A 19,552-nucleotide genomic window follows, 5' to 3' on the forward strand; every position below is an offset into this window, starting at 1 on the left:
TTGGAGCAGACTTGATTGCCTGAATGGTCCAATTCTGCTCCTATATCTTATGGTCTTATGGTCAAGACAATACTTTATGGAGGATACTTTGGCACAGTGCAATCCAGAAATCAATGTCTTTTGATCCAAAATCCATAAAGTAGTAAATCAATGTCCGTGCAGATATTTACCCAATGCCCTAGATGATTAAATATCTATGTTCCTGGGTATCTTCATTTGTTTTAACTGAATAAATATTGAGTGGTCAAAAAAGTTCTGAGGAAGGAACACTAGACCTGAAACGTTAATTCTGTTTTCTCTCCACAAATGCTGCCAGACCTGCTGAGTTTCTCCAACTATTTCTGTTTTTGTTTAAATTTTGTTCACTGATGGTTAGTTCTGTATATATCTGCAAGGGTGCAATGTGGAGTTCCTCAGTGAAATATGATTCAATTTTCCATCAATTTTTCTATGTCGATGACATCAAAGGATATCGGAGCAGATTTTAGGTTTAGATTTATTGTCACATGCATATAAAAGTACAGTGACAAGTGTTCTTTTGCATGTTATATGCAATTTGGTGCTAAGCTCCAGTGTCATCTTGAAACACCAAGATTTTATAGAACATAGAACATTACAGCGCAGTACAGGCCCTTCGGCCCTCAATGTTGTGCCAAACTGTCATACCAATCTGAAGCCCATCTAACCTACACTATTCCATGTGCATCCATATGTTTGTCCAATGACAACTTAAATGTACTTAAAGTTGGTGAATCTACTACTGTTGCAGGCAAAGCATTCCATACCCCTACTACTCTTTGAGTAAAGAAACTACCTCTGACATCTGTCCTATATCTATCACCCCTCAATTTAAAGCTATGCCCCCTCGTGCTGACTGTCACCATTCTTGGAAAAAGGCTCTCTCTGTCCACCCTATCTAACCCTCTGATTATCTTATATGTCTCTATTTAGTTATCTCTCAACCTTCTTCTCTTTAACCAAAACAGCCTCAAGTCCCTCAGCCTTTCCTCGTAGACATTCCTTCCATACCAGGCAACATCCTAGTAAATCTCCTCTGCACCCTTTCTAAAGCTTCCACATCCTTCTAATAATGTGGTGACCAGAACTATACACAATACTGCACTAGAATTTTGTACAGCTGCAGCATGACCTCATGGTTCCGGAACTCGATCTCTCTATTAATAAAAATCACTGTATGCCTTCTTAACAACCCTGTCAACCTGAGTGGCAACTTTCAAGGATCTGTTTACCTGGACACTGAGATCTTTCTGCTCATCTACACTACCAAGAATCTTACCATTAGCCCAGTACTTTGCATTCCGGTTACTCTGACCAAAGTGAATCACCTCACGCTTGTCCGCATTAAACTCCATTTGCCACCTCTCAGCCCAGCTCTGCAGCTTATCTATGTTTCTCTGTAACCTACAACATCCTTCGTCACTATCTACAACTCCACCAACCTTATTGTCGTCTGCAAATTTACTAACCCACCTTTCTACGCCCTCATCCAGGTCATTTATAAAAATGTCAAACAGCAGTGGACCCAACACCGACCCTAATGGTGCACCACTAGTAACTGAACTCCAGGATGAACATTTCCCATCAACCACCACCCTCTGTCTTCTTTCAGCAAGTCAATTACTGATCCAACCTGCTATATCTCCCACAATCCCATTCCCCCGCATTTTGTACAATAGCCTATTGTGGGGAACCTTATCAAACGCCATGCTGAAATCCATATACACCACATCAACTGGTTTACTCTCATCTACCTGTTTGGTCACCTTCTCAAAGAACTTTTACAGTAATAAAAGTTCGTATTTCTCCGTTCTTCTTGTTCCTCCCCTGCTGCTCCTGCAGTCACTGTCTGGAGTCTCTGGAGTGCTCTGTGGTCTGTAATAGCCTCTGGGCTCTCGTTACTGACATGTCAGAACCATAGCCATGAGCCTGGGGATGGGCTGGTTGCCTACCTCCTGTTCCCCATCCAACACTCCTCCATCTGCAGCTGATGGTCATCAGTCATCAGGCTCCTTTGCCATCCCTTTCACTGATGCTTTCAACCCTTAGCCTGCCAGTCTAAGAAGGAGGAATCATCCCGGGACCTGCTGCTCACTCACCGGGAGACCGTGGGCTGGGATAGAGCCTAAAGTAACTCCAAAAAGGTGGGTATCCTGTCGCCAAGTCACCTTTTATTTACATGTCCATTGTACATGACACTGGCACAGCAAGCTGAAAGCCAGCTTCCAAACCGCGCAGAAGCTCTGAGACTCTTGCTTATATCTGTCAGTCAAGACTCCCTGATTGGACCAGATAAAAAAAACCAATCAGTGGACTCATATTCTATGAGATGCACCTGGCTGATCTCATTCCAATCACTATATCCCTCCCCTCCAAGTACTGGCACACAGGACTCTTTTTCCTGTGGATTCTTTAGGGGCTTTTTTGCACTGGGTCCAGTTCTTCACACTTTGCCTCAGATACCGGCAGTGTGTACTGGACCTTAGCCTGCTGCTTGGGCCTGGAGCATCTCGGCTTAAATTCATCTTCTTCTTCAAGCAGTAACAACATAGAGGCTGTAACATCTACCATGTCCATCTCGTCCTCAGACATTTCTTCAACACTAGCTGGAGGGGGAGAATGCACCAACTCTGACAGCCTTGTAGGATGTTCTGAGGGGCCGGGTATGTTTTGCTTCTGCCCCATATGCGATTTTGTAGCTTCCATTTGATTCACAATCTTGTTCGGGACCGTTTCGCCAAACTACCTTTTATTTGCACATGCACAGTACTTGACATTGACCCAGTCAGCTCAGAGTTGGCTCCCAGAGGGAGCAGCTGAGATGCTGCCTGGCCTGCTGTGCTTTGACCAGCAACACATTTGCAGCTGTGATCTCCAGCATCTGCAGACCTCATTTTTTACTCCCAGAGGGAGCAGAACTTCTGACATTCCCTGATTGGACAGATTAGCAACCCCAGTCAGGCAACTCACATTCTATGAGGTCAACCTGACTGACCTTCTAATCACTGTGTCCTGTTCATCCTGACAATGAGCTGGAGGCCTCTTCCTTCACCCACCAATCTCCAGATTTGAAAGAAAAGAAAAAAAAGAGCAAAAGCATAGAGAAGAAAAAAAACAAAAAGGAGAAAGGTGTGATGAGCTCTGGGCTCAAACCTGCTACTCATGTAATTCACATGAATATTTAAAAATCTTGTTTCTAAAACAATATAAATTACTTCTGTGAAATTCACCAGGCTTTCTGAGTTTTGGTGTTTCAGATCAAATTAATTGATGCTGATACTTGGGAAATAGTACCATGATTTATGGAAATGCCCACACTTATATAGTTTGAGGGTGTAAGAAAACAAAACCTGTATTCTGAACTTATTTGAACGACTTATTTGCAAGTTCCTTCATCTCTTTGTTAATTTCCTCATAACATTGTATGTGTATAAGCTGTGTACAAAGCAGGTGGAGTGGCAGCATTGATGCAGATGCCAAAGTACATACAATAGACAATAGGTGCGGGAGTAGGTCATTTGGCCCTTTGAGCCAGCACCACCATTCATTATGATCATGGCTGATCATCCACAATTAGTATCCTGTTCCAGCCTTATCCCCATAACCCTTGATACCAGCATCTTTACGAACTCTGTCCATTGCTTTCTTGAAAGTATCCAGAGACTTGGCCTCCACTGCCTTCTTGGGCAGAGCATTCCATATATCCACCCCTCTCTGGGTGAAGAAGTTTCTCCTCAACTCTGTTCTAAATGGCCTACCACTTATTTTTAAACTGTGTCCTCTGGTCCTGGACTCATCTATCAGTGGAAACATGCTTCCTGCCTCCAGAGTGTCCAATCCTTTAATAATCTTATACATCTCAATTAGGTTCCCTCTTAGCCTTCTCAAATCCAGTGTATACAAGCCCAGTCACTCCAATCTTTCAATATATGAGAGTCTCGCCATTCCGAGAATTGACCTCGTGAACCTAGGCGGCACTCCCTCAATAAGGTAAAAACAATGACTGCAGATGCTGGAAACCAGATTCTGGATCAGTGGTGCTGGAAGAGCACAGCAGTTCAGACAGCATCCAACGAGCAGCGAACTCGACTTTTCGGGCAAAAGCCCTTCATCAGGAATAAAGGCAGTGAGCCTGAAGTGTGGAGAGATAAGCTATAGGAGGGTGGGGGTGGGGAGAGAGTAGCATAGAGTACAATGGGTGAGTGGGGGAGGGGATGAAGGTGATAGGTCAGGGAGGAGAGGGTGGAGTGGATAGGTGGAAAAGGAGATAGGCAGGTAGGACAAGTCCGGACAAGTCATGGGGACAGTGCTGAGCTGGAAGTTTGGAACTAGGATGAGGTGGGGGAAGGGGAAAAAAGGAAGCTGTTGAAGTCCACATTGATGTCCTGGGGTTGAAGTGTTCCGAGGCGGAAGATGAGGCGTTCTTCCTCCAGGCGTCTGGTGGTGAGGGAACAGTGGTGAAGGAGGCCCAGAACCTCCATGTCCTCGGCAGAGAGGGAGGGGGAGTTGAAATGTTGGGCCACGGGGCAGTGTGGTTGATTGGTGTGGGTGGCCCGGAGATATTCCCTAAAGCGCTCTGCTAGGAGGCGCCCAGTCTCCCTAATGTGGAGGAGACCACATCGGGAGCAACGGATACAATAAATGATATTAGTGGATGTGCAGGTAAAACTTTGATGGATGTGGAAGGCTCCTTTAGGGCCTTGGAAAGAGGTGAGGGAGGAGGCGTGGGCACAGCTTTTACAATTCCTGCGGTGGCAGGGGAAGGTGCCAGGATGGGAGGGTGGGAAGTAGGGGGGCGTGGACCTGACCAGGACACCACGGAGGGAACGGTCTTTGCGGAAGGCGGAAGGCGGAAAGGGGTGGGGAGGGAAATATATCCCTGGTGGTGGGGTCTTTTTGGAGGTGGCAAAAATGTCAGCGGATGATTTGGTTTATGCGAAGGTTTGTAGCATGGAAGGTGAGCACCAGGGGCGTTCTGTCCTTGTTACGGTTGGAGGGGTGGGGTCTGAGGGCGGAGGTGTGGGATGTGGACGAGATGCGTTGGAGGGCATCTTTAACCACCTGGGAAGGGAAATTGCGGTCTCTAAAGAAGGAGGGCATCTGGTGTGTTCTATGGTGGAACTGGTCCTCCTGGGAGCAGATACGGCGGAGGCGGAGGAATTGGGAATACGGGATGGCATTTTTGCAAGAGATAGGGTGGGAAGAGGTATAATCCAGGTAGCTGTGGGAGTCGGTGGGTTTGTAAAAAATGTCAGTGTCAAGTGGGTCGTCATGAATGGAGATGGAGAGGTCCAGGAAGGGGAGGGAGGTGTCAGAGATGGTCCAGGTAAATTTAAGGTCAGGGTAGAATGTGTTGGTGAAGTTGATGAATTGCTCAACCTCCTCACGGGAGCACGAGGTGGCGCCAATGCAGTCATCAATGTAGCGGAGGAAGAGGTGGGGAGTGGTGCCGGTGTAATTACCGAAGATCAACTGTTCTACGTAGCCAACAAAGAGACAGGCATAGCTGGGGCCCATACGTGTGCCCATGGCTACCCCTTTGGTCTGGAGGAAGTGGGAGGATTCAAAGGAGAAATTGTTAAGGGTGAGGACCAGTTCCCTCAATAGCCAGAATGTCCTTCTTCAAATTTGGAGACTGCACACAGTACTCCAGGTGTGGTCCCACCAGGTGCCCTGTACAGCTGCAGAAGGTCTTCTTTGCTCCTATACCCAATTACTCTTGTTAGTGAAGGCCAGCATGCCATTAGGTTTCTTCACTGCCTGCTGTATCTACATGCTTGCTTTCATTGAGTGATGTACAAGAACACCTAGATCACATTGTACTTCCACTTTACCTAACTTGACTCCATTTAGGTAGTAATCTGCCTTCCTGTTCTTGCCACCAAAGTGGATAACCACACATTTATCCACACTAAACTGCATCTGCCTTGCATCCATCCACTCACCTAGCCTGTCCAAGTCACCCCGCATTCTCATAACATCCTCCTCACATTTCACCCTGCCACTCAGCTTTGTGTCATCAGCAAATTTGCTAGCATTATTTTTAATGCTTTCATCTATATCATTAATATATATTGTAAACACCTGCGGTCCCAACACCGAACCTTGTGGTACCCCACTGGTCACCGCCTGCCATTCCAAAAGGGACCCATTCAGGCTGCTTTTTCTGGTGAAAGCTCACTTCTTAAAGACAAGGTACAATAAATGATTATTCCAAAGAAGTTCTTGCAAACTGTACAGCAGGCCACCAGGTGGGACTCAGACTGATGAATGCTGTTCAATACTCCACAGCCCAATATTCACACAGGAGTGCTCCCTAGCACTCAGGATTCCATCTAATATGCAGATTTTCTATCTTAGCTTTTGGAGGGCAAGAAATTGTACAGAAATCATAGCCATGATCCTATTGAATGCCAGAGGAGGCTCGGAGGGTGAATGGACTACTCCTGTTCCTATTTATTATGGACATTTTGCTGAGGTTGGTAGACAAATCTTAGCTACCTCAATATGAATGGGCATGGGCACATTGCATTGTCATGTGTGTTCCCAAAATTGAGGTCAATGAATTTGATAAAGTTAGATGTAATAGTCCATGATTGTGCTAATTCAATGTGCTCAGATGAAGGAGAGAGAAGCAGCTATATCTCAATGAAGAATGCTACCTGGGCTCTGAGGACAGTGATCTAGGGCAATGCAAAATCCTGAAGAGCAAGATGACTCACATAATTCTGCTGGAAGTGTGCAACATGGATAAATTTCTTAACTCAAGACTTAAAGGAAAAATACACTCCATGTAAACAGCAGACCTAGTTTTAACAAATAATCTATTGTGTAGTGAAGGCCGAAATCTGGAAATTTTTCTCACCTGCTTAACATAAAAATACGTAACAAATATTGTGATAATGAAGGAATAGCTCAGCACCATAGAGATGTTAAAAGTCTCGATGAAGAAAAATGAGTCTTCAAAGATAAATGATCACATGACTGTTATTTACTGTTATTACTTAGTTCTTTTTCATTAAATTCAAATCTTTCTATATTGTGAACAGAGATTTATTATATTGATTCATGAGGTGTGGACATTGCTGGTTGGGCCAACATTTATTGGCCATCCTGAGTTGTCTCGAGAATGTGGTGGTGAGCTGCCTTCTTGAACTTCAGTAGTCCATGTTCTGCAGGCTGCCACAATGCTACTAAGGAGGGAAGAAAGTGCTGAGTGGCTTGGAGGGGAACCTATAGGTGTTGCTGTTCACACACATATATATATATATATATATATATACACTGCCCTTGTCCTTTCAGGTGGAAATAGTCATGGGTTTGGAAGTCGCTGTCCCAGGTACTTTGCTGAAGCTCAGCAGTGTACCTTATAGACGTGCTACATTACTGCTACTAAGCTTTGGTACTGGTGGAAAGGATTGTTTGTGGATGTAATGCTAATCAAGTGGATTATTTTGCCATGGATGGTATCAAGTTCCTTAAGTGCTATTGGAGCTGCACTCACCCAGATAAGGGGGGAATATAGTATTCCATCAGACTCTTGACTTGGCCTTGTAGATGATGGATGTGTTTGGAGATTCAGGAGATGAATTACTCATTACAGGATTCTTAGCTTTTGAACTGCTCTTGTTGTCAAAGTATTTATTTGTGCCAACTGTTTCAATTTCTCGACAATTGCAACCCACAAGATGTTGATAGTAGGAGACTTGTGATGGTAATGTTTGGAGTAGTTTCTGTAAAAATCAATTAAACATTGGTTAAGCAGAAAACTCTTGGACCCATTGATTTAGTTGCATAAATTGATAAGTTTTCTGAAAGATGAGAATTTAGCCAGTATCTGGAAATGAAGATCCTTCACCAGGAGGTAGCAACTAAAGACAGACAGTATAGACAGTATTGCAGTCTTCCACCCTGGGATATCATCTGTAAGATCTCAGAAATCCTGACTGTCCAAAGACATGCAGGTTAGGTGGATTGGCCATGATAAGTTGCCCATATTGTCCAGGGATGTGCAGACTAAGCGGATTAACTGCAGGAAATGCAGGGTGACAGAGAAAGATTTGGGGGGATGGGTCTGGGTAGGATGCTCTTTGTAAGGCTGGTGTGGACTCAATGGGCTAAATGGCCTACATCAACACTATAGGGATTCTATGATTTTGTGATTCTATACATTTACATTGACCCTCCCAAAGGTGACGATAATGGATCCTTGGAATTCTTCACTACAGAGAGCTGTAGAGGCTTGGCTATGTCAAGTTACCAATAAACAAAGTTGCCTGGAGTAGCAGCAGGTCCTGGCAACAGCCAAAGTGACAGCATTGGGACTGACAAACCACTAGGCTTGGGAGAAGGCAAATAAAGTGTCAACATTAGATTAGATTCCCTAGAGTGTGGAAACAGGCCTTTTGGACCAAAAAGTCCACACTGACCCTCCAAAGAGTAACCCACTCAGACCCATTCCTCGACCCTATATTTACTCCTGACTAATGTACCTAATACTATGGGCAATTTAGCATGGCCAACTCACCTGACCTGTACATTTTTGGATTGTGGGAGGAAACAGGATCACCTGGAAAAAACCCACGCAGACACGGGGAGGATGTGCAAACTCCACACAGACAGTCACCCAAGGCAGAAATCGAACCTAGGTCCCTGGTGATGTAAGGCAGCAGTGCTAACCACTGTGCCACTGTGCCACCCTAATAGAATTGTTAACATCATGTATAGATTCATATGTTGGTGGATGTGTTGGCATTAAGGTTGATGTAGACACATTTTTAATCAGTAAGAGCATCAAGGATTATAGGGGAAAAATAGAAATGTAGTATTGAGGACTATCAAATTAGCTATAATGTTACTGAATGGCAGAGCAGACTTGATGGGCTGAATGGCCTATTTCTGCTCCTACATCTTATGGTCCTAACATGGAAAAGCAGTGAACATTGAGAGGAGTTGGGATCAAAGGAATGAAGGACTTTGATTAGATGTCAACTGGAATTTCAATCAAAAATCAGATGCCAAGAATTGGTAAGTTAGGGGGTTAACATTTCTGTTAAATTAACAGTTGGAAGAAGTTCATTTAAATGCATGACCATAGATAATGATAATCACAAGTGGTAATTTTTTGTCTGGAAAGAAATAACTGAAATTCAAAGTCATGCTAATTACAAGAACTTATTAGGAAACAGAAGTTGTTCTTACTTACAGAATATGCAATATGGCATGTTCTGCAATTAGCTTATTGCATTGGTATATTGCATTTTCTTTCTGTATATACAAATGGAAGTTCACTCTGGTTCCTATCCTATACACAAGAGTAAGCACAAGAGGACATTCCTTTCTATTTCCCCATGACACAAATCCCTCCTGAACTTCCTCCCAAATGTTATCTGAGGGCTGGAGACCCTTCATTCTGCTCCTCACTAACAGCCTCTAACCACCAGACATTCCACTCCTGCCTGTAGGATCTGTCTGATTTGACTGGGAAACTGATATTCCTTTAAAACTGAAGCCACTGCATTAAAATCTACTGAGTCAGCCTCGCCTGCAAAGCTTATATTCTGAAGTTAAAATGGAGACTATGGAATGAAAACATGTCACATTTAGATTCAAGAATGAGCTAGCAAATGTTTCTAAAAGATAGATGTGATGAGAAGCTGGGAGATAAAATTGAGGCCAATCCAAAATAAAAAGCAGACTATTTGAGTCAAAAATGCTATACATGTTTCAAAAGTCTCTATATTCCCTTATCATTTCCTGGACATCAAAATGTCAATTTAAAAAGATAGTAATAGACCTGGTTCAAGTCCCACCTACTCCACAGCTGTGACATAACATCTTTGAGCAGAAATTAGAAATATTAATAAAATGATTATGGCTTTAGTATCTCAAAAAGGTTCATGCAAGTTATATACAATATTACAGTAGTCAGTGAAAATCACATTTCTTTAATTGCTCATGGAACATGGATGCCACTGGCAAGGGAAGGCATTGTTCACTCCTTATTGCGTTCGAGTAGGTGATGCTGTGCCATGAGATGGCTTGGGAGGTGATTTGAAACTGCAGTGTGTAGTCAACTGCACAACTGTAGGCCCAGAAGCACCTACAGGCCTGCCTATTGGATGTTTTTGAATTAGGGTTTTGCAATAAGCTGGTTGCCACCATTCCTGCTAACAGCTTTTATTCCAGGCTTATATAATTAACTAAACTTACATTCCTCAGCTCCCATGGTGAAATGTCAACTCATGTTGTTATGATCATTAAACTTCACCTCTTCAATTACTGCTAGTAACATGAAAGGTGCTTTGAAAGGCTGGTCGTGGCATAATCAACTCCAGCCTCTCAATTACTCTTGACCGACTCCAATTTGTCTATCGGACCAACAGATCCACGTCAGATGCTATATCACTTGCTCTACTGTCCTCCCTAGAACATCTTGACACTAAGAACAGCTGCATCAGAATCCTACTCATTGACTACAGTTCAGCCTTCAACACTATTATCCCTTCGAGATTGATTACTAAACTTCGTGATCGCTGACTAAGCCCCAGTCTCTACAACTGGATCCTCAGTTTCCTTACCTACAGGCCACAATCAGTGAAGATTGGGGACAATATTTCATCATCAATAACACTAAACACTGGAACCCCCCCATGAGTACATACTCCGCCCCTTACTGTACTCACTGTATACCCATGACTGCATCACCAAATACCAGACTAATGCCATTTACAAGTTCACTAATGACTCCACCATAGTCGGTCGAATCTCAGATGGTGACGAAAAAGACTACAGACAGGAGGTGAAGACCTGGAAAAATAGTGCACTGTGAACAACCTAGCTCTCAATGCCGCCAAAACCAAGGAACTCATTATTGACTTTCGGCCGGATGTTACTCATGCCCCCTACACATGAACAGCACAGAGGTGGAATGAGTGCAGAGTGCCATTCTCCTGGGAGTGGTCATCCACAACAAGCTTTCTTGGACTCTTCATGTGGACGTACCGGTTATAAAGACCCAACAATGTCTATTCTTCCTCAAGAAGCTGAGAAAATGTGGCATGACAGCGAATACCCTTGCCAACTTTTATAGGTGCGCCATTGAGAGCATTCTGCCTGGATGCATCACTACCTGGTATGGCAACTGTACCATTCAAGATCGGAGAAGGTTACAGAGAGTAGTGAAATCAGTCCTGACAATCACAAAGGCTAACCTCCCATCTATAGAGTCCATTTATCAAGCCCGCAGTCAAGGAAAGGCTGCCAACAGTCTTAAAGATCCATCCCACCCTGGCAATGTTTTTCTATAACCTCTACCATCGAGGAGAAGGTACAGAAGCCTGAACACATGCATCAGCCGGTTTCAAAGCAATTTCTACCCTACTGTTGTTAGAGTACTGAATGGACTCACAGACTCTTAGCATTCGCCTGTACCTATATTTTTATTTTTGCTGCTGTTTACCTATTCTTTATTTATCTATGCTATTTAACTCTGTGATCTGCTTTTATTGCTTACAAGACAAAGCTTATCACTGAGTCTTAGTACATGTGACAATAAATTCAATAAATTCAATTCACTAAATTCAAATATTTCAATTCAAATCACTGCAACCCCTCTTCCACTTAGAGTCCATTTGCTATCAGAAATTGTCTCTCACAAAGTATAAATGTTGGTTTTTTCTTTGAATTTGTATTCTTGTAAAATGTCCTGATGGCTGAAAGATGAAAAGCATTGACAACATCTCTCCTTTGTCTTGATGAAACCTTGGGTAAGTGTTGAAGCCCAGGTAACTAATGCAGTTCTGCCTCTGGACCCCATTTAAAAGTCAGGACAAGCAAAAAGAATGGACCCTACCCCTGGGCCCATCTCTTCCAGCCACTCGAACCATACTTCTGAGGAGGAATGGTTGTGAGCCTCAGAGAATGTACTGCAAAAGGCTTCCACCTCACCCTGCATCTGTGCATAAACAAACATCTCAGGGGGTAATCTAACCAGAACAGAGTCAGCTCACAATCTGGCGAGCATAGCTTTGATATGGACTTGCAGCTACAAGCGAAAGAAATGGCTAAGGCTCTGACACTCAGAGGACCATTTGAGAACAGGCCTCTAATGAGCTGAGTTCAAATGTTGAGCCTTTGGACTAAGCAGTAAGGAGCTGATATCGATGAATAGCCAAATTCTGGAGCATCTGGCAAAGGTGCTATAGATCATGAGCAGACTGGAATGAATAGCAAAGGGGTGTAATTAGTTTCTGCTTGGGGCAACCCATGAACACATTCTGCCTCTGTGGAATAGTTGCTGAGCATTGTGGAGAGGTAGGTCCAATGGGACAATCAGAGTTATATATTAGATTCATCTATATATGAATGCGCATATATTCACAGGGGCCTTCACTCTATCACTTCAGCCATGGATGAATGAATTCATTGGCTCAACAGGGGCTGAGGGACTTTATCCCCTGGTCCCCAAACTCCTCAAAGGTTGAGGGTGTTGCCATTGTGCAGTGAAAACAAGGAGAAGAGACAGACAAGCATCAAAGGATTATCATGAAAGAGGTACTCTGCCACATCACGTTCCAACTGACTGGCACCCAACTGTCTACATCAAGTCAGACTGAGGAGGTTGCTCTTGCATCCTTGTTGGTACATTTCGCAGGCCACAGCCCTCTAAAGTGCAGTCCATCAGATGAGACCTGCTGAAGTCATCTGAGGTAATCTGCAAGGAGTCAGCAGCCTTCTCCTTCCCCAAGCTCAGCTGTGGCTGCTAAGGTGGCACGAGGGACACGGCTCAAATAAAAGTTTATAGAGTCATAGAATCATCCAGCACAGAAATGGACCCTTCAGTCCAATTCATTCACACTGATGAAGTTTCCCAAACTAATCTAGTCCCATTTGTCTATGTTTGGCCCGAGTCCCTCTCAACCTTGCCTATTTATGTACCTGTCCAAATGTCTTTTAAAGATAGTAACTCCACCTGCATCTACCACTTCGTCTGGCAACTCCTTCCACATGTGAACTGCCCTCTAGGTGAAAAAATTGGCTACTGCAGTCCTTTTGAATCTTTCTCCTCTCACCTTAAAAAGCTCATGCTAATTTTGAACTTTCCTACCCTTGGGAAAACACCTTTCCTATTTACCTTTTCTGTGCCTCTCATGATTTTATAAACCTCTGTAAGATTAGCCCTCAATCTCCTATAGTTCAGTGAAAAAAGTCCCAACCTATCCAACCCCTCCTTAAAACTCAAGCACTCCAGTCCTAGCAACATTCTTATAAATCTATTCTGAACATTCTCTAATTTAGTAATAACCTTTCTATGCCAGGGCAACCAGAATTGTACGCAATACTTCAAAAATGGCCTCACCAACATCCTGTACAATCATCACATGACATTCCAACTCCTATACTCAATAGTCTGAGCAATGAAGGCAAGCATGCTAAGTGGCCTTCTTAATCATCCTGTCTATCTGTGATGCAACTTTCAAAGAACTATGTACCTGAATCCATAGATCTCTCTGTTGGACAACAATACCCAAAGCCTTACCCATTAAATATATAAATCCTGTTCTTATTTGTTCTACCAAAATTATTCAAATTAAAGTCCATCTGCCACAACTCAGCCTATTGTCCTAATTGATCAAGATCCTTTTGTAATCATAAAAACTTTCTTCACTCTCCACTAAAGCACCCATTTTGGTAACATGCATAAAGTTAGAACATAGAACATGGAACATTACAGCGCTGTACAGCCTTTTTGTCCTCGATGCGCCAATCTGTGAAACCAATCTGAAGCCCATCCAACCTACAGTATTCCATTTTCATCCATATGTCTACCCGATGACCATTTAAATACCCTTAAAGTTGGTGTCTCTACTATTGTTGCATGCAGTGTGGTCCACGCCCCTACTACACTCTGAGTGAAGAAACTCTCTAAGTCCCTAACCATGCTTCCTAAATTTTCATCCAAATTGTTTATGTGGCTCTATGACTCTATGTCAAGTGACAGTGGAACCAGCACCAATCCCTGCAGAACAGCGGGCGGCACGGTGGCACAGTGGTTAGCACTGCTGCCTCACAGCGCCAGAGACCCGGGTTCAATTCCCGCCTCAGGCGACTGACTGTGTGGAGTTTGCATGTTCTCCCCATGCCTGCGTGGGTTTCCTCTGGGTGCTCCGGTTTCCTCCCACAGTCCAAAGATGTGCAGGTCAGGTGAATTGGCCATGCTAAATTACCCGTAGTGTTAGGTAAGGGGAAAATGTAGGGGTATGGGTGGGTTGCGCTTCGGCTGATCTGTGTGGACTTGTTGGGCTGAAGGGTCTGTTTCTACACTATAAGTAATCTAATCAACACCAATAATCACAGATCTCCAGATCGAAAAACAACTCTTCAACATCACCCTTTGTCTCCTACTGTTCTTATTCACTCAGTTGGATGTGTTTGTACTGTGCAAAGACACATGCAAACAGATATTGGGCCCTTGCTGCTTTGTGTAGTCTCTGTGATGCCTTCGTTTGTGACAAAACTTCAAAGAGAATTAGAGGTTGCTACGTTTTAATTTTAAATCAGTCTCAAACCTTCCCGTTCTATTCACTATTTGCCATTATATTCCTGCTCTTCACTGATCCCTGTACCATCCAGGTCCACATGCCTAGCTTTTACAAGTCCTTTATTAAGTTATCTTGTTCTTTCTTCTTCGCCAGGACATTTAATTACTCGATTGTGTTCCCATCCATGATACACAGCTTCTATGCTTCCTTGTCTCCTTAATCCTATCAATATGATTCTCCTTTCTACTTCACTGTTTCATCCCTCCATTTCCAAGAAGCCTTTCAGTGCCCCCAAGAATATTGTTCCTGAAGTTTAATTCCTTACTGTTCCTTTCAGCCTAGTCCACCCTTTTCTGAAAACTGAGCTCTAATTTGATTTTAATATGGACAATCCATCTATCCTGCACATCTTTGGACTGTGAGAGGAAACTGAGGCACCCAGAGGAAATCCACGCAGACATGGTGAGAACATGCAAACTCCACACAGACAGTGTGGAATTGAACCTGGGTCACTGGCACTGTGAGTCAGCAGTGCTAACCATTGAGTAACCATGTTGTCCACTTGGGCAGGCTTTATAAAGCAGTCAGTCTTCACCTCTACACTGGATGCATTTACGAACTATACGCAAGGCTGCATATGGCTGAGGCTTCTCATGAGCTGGTTGGTCCAGTCAGGTTGGACCTTTATAGTGTAAGCATTTGTTCAAAAGAATGGCTTGGTTGTGAACAGCCAAGTTATTGAAGAAGTTTGTACTCACCAGAGTTTGAAAGAAGTATATCCATCCAGATATATAATTTGTATTTATAATCAGGATGCTTCACATTTCTTTGCCTAACAAGCTTACAGTGCTGTATGTAATTCCTGGGGCCTGGGGTGCTGATGAGTATTTGTTATACGTTGATGAACAGATGAGAGTTTACAGACCATCAGGTCCAGGAAAGCCAAACAACCTGCAAGGTTCTGAGAGGACCAAACTTCAACCCACTCTTGGGAACATAAATCTTTTCCTCCCTACCAATTGCATTCATCTGCCAGCCCAGGTAAAAGCTCCAGACCAGCCTGGAAAACTCCATCCATTGAAGCAGAAATTGTTAATCAAAAATACAGAAGGGAGGGTAAACATCATTGGTGGTAATATTTGACTCAGTGAGCTTAATGTGAGGTTCAGACTGGGTATTCATTTCGAGTTAAATCTTGAAATACTGAAGCTTGATAGTTGCTGAAAGAAATTAAGTTTCCACAATAAACAAGAAATTTGGAGATAGATAAAAGCAAAGTATTGTTGGCATAAGATCTGAGTTAAAGGAGAATCTGATATTCATGCAAAGATCTTTAAGCTCTAACTTGATTACCATCATTTTAAAAACAGCTTCTTCCCTGCTGTTATCAGACTTATGAGCAGACCTCTCATTTAATAAAGTTTATCTTTCTCTGCACCTTTTCTATCGCTGTGATACTATATTATGCATTCTGTTGTATTATCCTGATATATTTATATAAAGTATGATTTGTCTGATTTGAAGTGCCAGTGTTGGATTGGAGTGTGCAAAGTTAAAAATTATATACACAATACTAGGTTATAGTCCAACAGGTTTATTTGGAAGTACTTTTGGAGCACTGCTTCTTCATCAGGTGGTTGGTTCCTCACAAAACAATATTTTTCACTTTATCACAGTACACCTGACAATAATAAATCAAATCTAATCAAATTTTGTATTCTGCAGATTCTGCTGTCAAAAATCCAGCATACACTGTCTGTGTCTTCAAAACAGTTAGCAAGCCAGGCCAAGACAGGAGTTGCAGGTAGATAGGACAGTGAAGGCGTTCGGTATGCTTTCTTTTATTGGGCAGAGTATTGAGTACAGGAGTTGGGAGGTCATGTTGTGGCTGTGCAGGACATTGATAAGGCCACTTTTGGAATACTGCATGCAATTCTAGTCTCATTGTTATTGGAAGGATGTTGTGAAACTTGAAAGAGTTAAGAAAAGATTTACAAGGATGTTGCCAGGATTGGAGGATTTGAGCTCCAGGGAGGCTGGGGCTGTATTCCCTAGCATCAGAGGCTGAGGGATGACCTTATAGAGGCTTATAAAATCATGAGGGGGACAGAAAAGGTAAATAGACAAGATCTTTTCCCTGGGGCGGGAAAGTCCAGAACTAGACAGCATACATTTAGGGTGAGGGGGAAAGATTTAAAACGGACCTAAGGGGCAACCTTTTCACACAGAGGGTGATGCGTGTATGGAATGAGCTGCCAGAGGAAGTGGTGGAAGCTGGTACAATTACAACATTTAAAAGGCATCTGGACGGGTATATGAATAGGAGGGTTTGGGGGGATACTAATGGACAAATGAGACTAGATTAGTTTGGAATATCTAGGCAGCATGGACAAGTTGGACTGAAAGGTCTGTTTCTCTGCTGTTTATCTCTATGACTCTGTGACTCTAAGACCTGAATATTCTGAATCCTGGACATAATGTGGAAGTTTCTAAGACAATCTCTTAGGATAGAGCCTTAACTCAACCCAAATATAGCCATTAATGTCAGCAGGGGAGCAGAATAAGTTGTAGGAGAACAAGAACATCAAATGACAGCTTCTTTGCCCTGAACTTTCACTGGGACCAAATACATGGCAATGAAACCTTCTGGGGAAACCCAATAAACCCCCAGAAAAGAATGAAATGGGGCTCAAGTAGAGGTCCAAACCAAGATTCCAGGATCAGGGTCGAAACCTTTTTTCCTCAGGTTGTAATGCTTTACAACCTGCAGAGAAAAGGTTTTGACCCTGAGCAAATAGAAGTTTCTCCAGGGCACCCAGTATCCCTTCCCCATGTCATTCCTTGACATGAACACCCCTTTTTGCCCCGAGTGTTGCAGGTATCCACTACTTTAAAGCAGACTGGGACTTCTACCTCTCCTCATAGTCCTTACCAAATATGTTTCTACTGTAATTGTTAGGATTGCTGGCTCTAGAATTTCATAGTCTTTATTTTCCTTGAGCTTATAATCGTTTTTATGTTTTTATTCTAATGTGCAACACCCTACATGTTAATACAGTTTCCACACTTTACAGCCAGGTGTCAAGTATTGCAGCTGGTAAGGCTTTAACACCCTAGTCATACCTCGTAAAGTCTATTTTCTGACAAGATACCTAAAATCTAAAAGGTTTTAGATTCCAGATGGAATTATACTTCTTTCATTGTATTTCATTCAGGTAATGATTTGGTAGCATTAACAAGGCAAATGTTTTATGAACTGAAATGAAATTCCTTTTTCTGCTGTATTTGCAAATGCAAATCAATGGACTAATGTTATGTTGTAATGCTAAGTAGTTATGAACATATCTGCCAAAAGCAGCAATACATGTTTCTAGGCTCAGAGGGAATTTTTCAATAATTTTTAACTATTTTGATTTGATTTCATACATAACTATTTTAGAAACCGATGCCTTATCCATTTAATAAATGATTGATTAAAATGGGTGTTCAATCAAATAGATATTTGACACCTAATTAGATAGTAATGAGGTTAGATTTCTGAGCTGTACATCATTTAACATTGGTTAGAGTATCTTGTCAGATCTCAGCCAGATCTCCCCAGAGGAGGAAACTAACTGCTATAATTAGTTTCTACCCAGTCAGATATAATGTCCTGCTGTCAGATAATGGATTCTCGGTAACCCCAGTTATGGAGGTGACTGAAAACTGTTGTGTACTTCCTGGAGGGACTGTGTTAAGAAGCAGACTACAGGGGGAAAAATTAGAGGATAAACTGGAAACACAATTAAAATGTTTCTCTTCTTTACATTTTTCTATCTTTACAGACCTCCTGCCAGCAGGCGATGGGGAAGGAGTAACTTTCACTTTCTTGGAACAAGTTTTGGACATTCTACTTGATTACATTTTGAAAACATTTGATAGATCTACAAAAGTAATAGATTTCCACTATCCTGATGAACTCCTTGAGGGATTTAACTGGATGCTGGATGAACAGCCGAATACTTTGGAAGACATTCTGGTGACGTGCAGAACAACACTTAAATATGCTGTGAAAACAGGTACATAAACAAAACTGTTCATTGCATGTTGTAAAGCCTATGTGATGTTGACTTCATTTAGCAAAATTTTTATCCAAGGTGTATGCGTACAGTTTGATAGATAAAATAATTATCACAAACATTTCACAATAGTTTGCTACATAATGTTCCATTAAGCTATCAAAATGCATAACTACTTTTGAAATGGTATGTATGGTAACAGCAGATAAGGATTGTTGCTCTGTAGCAATCCAACTGAGAAATGGTATAACTTGTACAAAATTTTTGGATTGGTGTATCATTCACCGCTTGAACTCATGACCTGAATTCACGGTACAGTGAAAATCATATTAGCTACTCCACTGAAAGGCTATTCATCAAGAGCATTCTCTCTCTACAGTCCTGGTACCATGATCTGCAAAGTACCAGATTGTAATTTGTAGGGTCATGTGGTTGGACCCCTGTCTACAGTGACATTCAGACTCTTTTATCTGAGTTACCAAGTTTTGGCAGTCATCAAACTTTTGAGTACGAAACTTCTTACAGAAGGGAAAGAACAAAAAGTGCATAAAATCTCAAAGGAGGATAAACAGTCTTCGAACCTACTGCTTTCCAGTTAATTTGTTTCCTGCTTCTCAGGTTTTCTGAAATGCATTCTCCACCCAAATATAAAGGATTAGTTCTAGTTCACAGATCTGAAGAGGAGGCATACTGGACTCAAGATGTTAAATCTGTTTCTCTCTCCTCAGTGCTGCCGTACCTGCTGAGTCTATCCAGCATTTTCTGTGTTTGTTTCAGAGTTGTGTAGCTCCATCTGACTATTTGTGGGCAGCACGGTGGCACAGTGGTTAGCACTGCTGCCTCACAGCGCCTGAGACCCGGGTTCAATTCCCGACTCAGGCGACTGACTGTGTGGAGTTTGCACGTTCTCCCCGTGTCTGCGTGGGTTTCCTC

General features: G+C 42.6%; 1 protein-coding gene across 1 annotated transcript in view; it reads left to right on the plus strand.

The window, feature by feature from the left end:
• The window catches only part of gad2 (glutamate decarboxylase 2), a 141,153-nt gene that overhangs the window by 39,958 nt on the left and 81,643 nt on the right, over nucleotides 1-19,552 (plus strand). The window contains exon 4 of the mRNA XM_060825716.1: nucleotides 18,386-18,619. Within this exon, the coding sequence (XP_060681699.1) occupies nucleotides 18,386-18,619 (234 nt within the window). The remainder of the gene's footprint in view (nucleotides 1-18,385; nucleotides 18,620-19,552) is intronic.

The sequence above is a fragment of the Hemiscyllium ocellatum genome, chromosome 5, assembly GCF_020745735.1.
Source record: "Hemiscyllium ocellatum isolate sHemOce1 chromosome 5, sHemOce1.pat.X.cur, whole genome shotgun sequence".
NCBI classification, from domain to species: Eukaryota; Metazoa; Chordata; class Chondrichthyes; order Orectolobiformes; family Hemiscylliidae; genus Hemiscyllium; species Hemiscyllium ocellatum.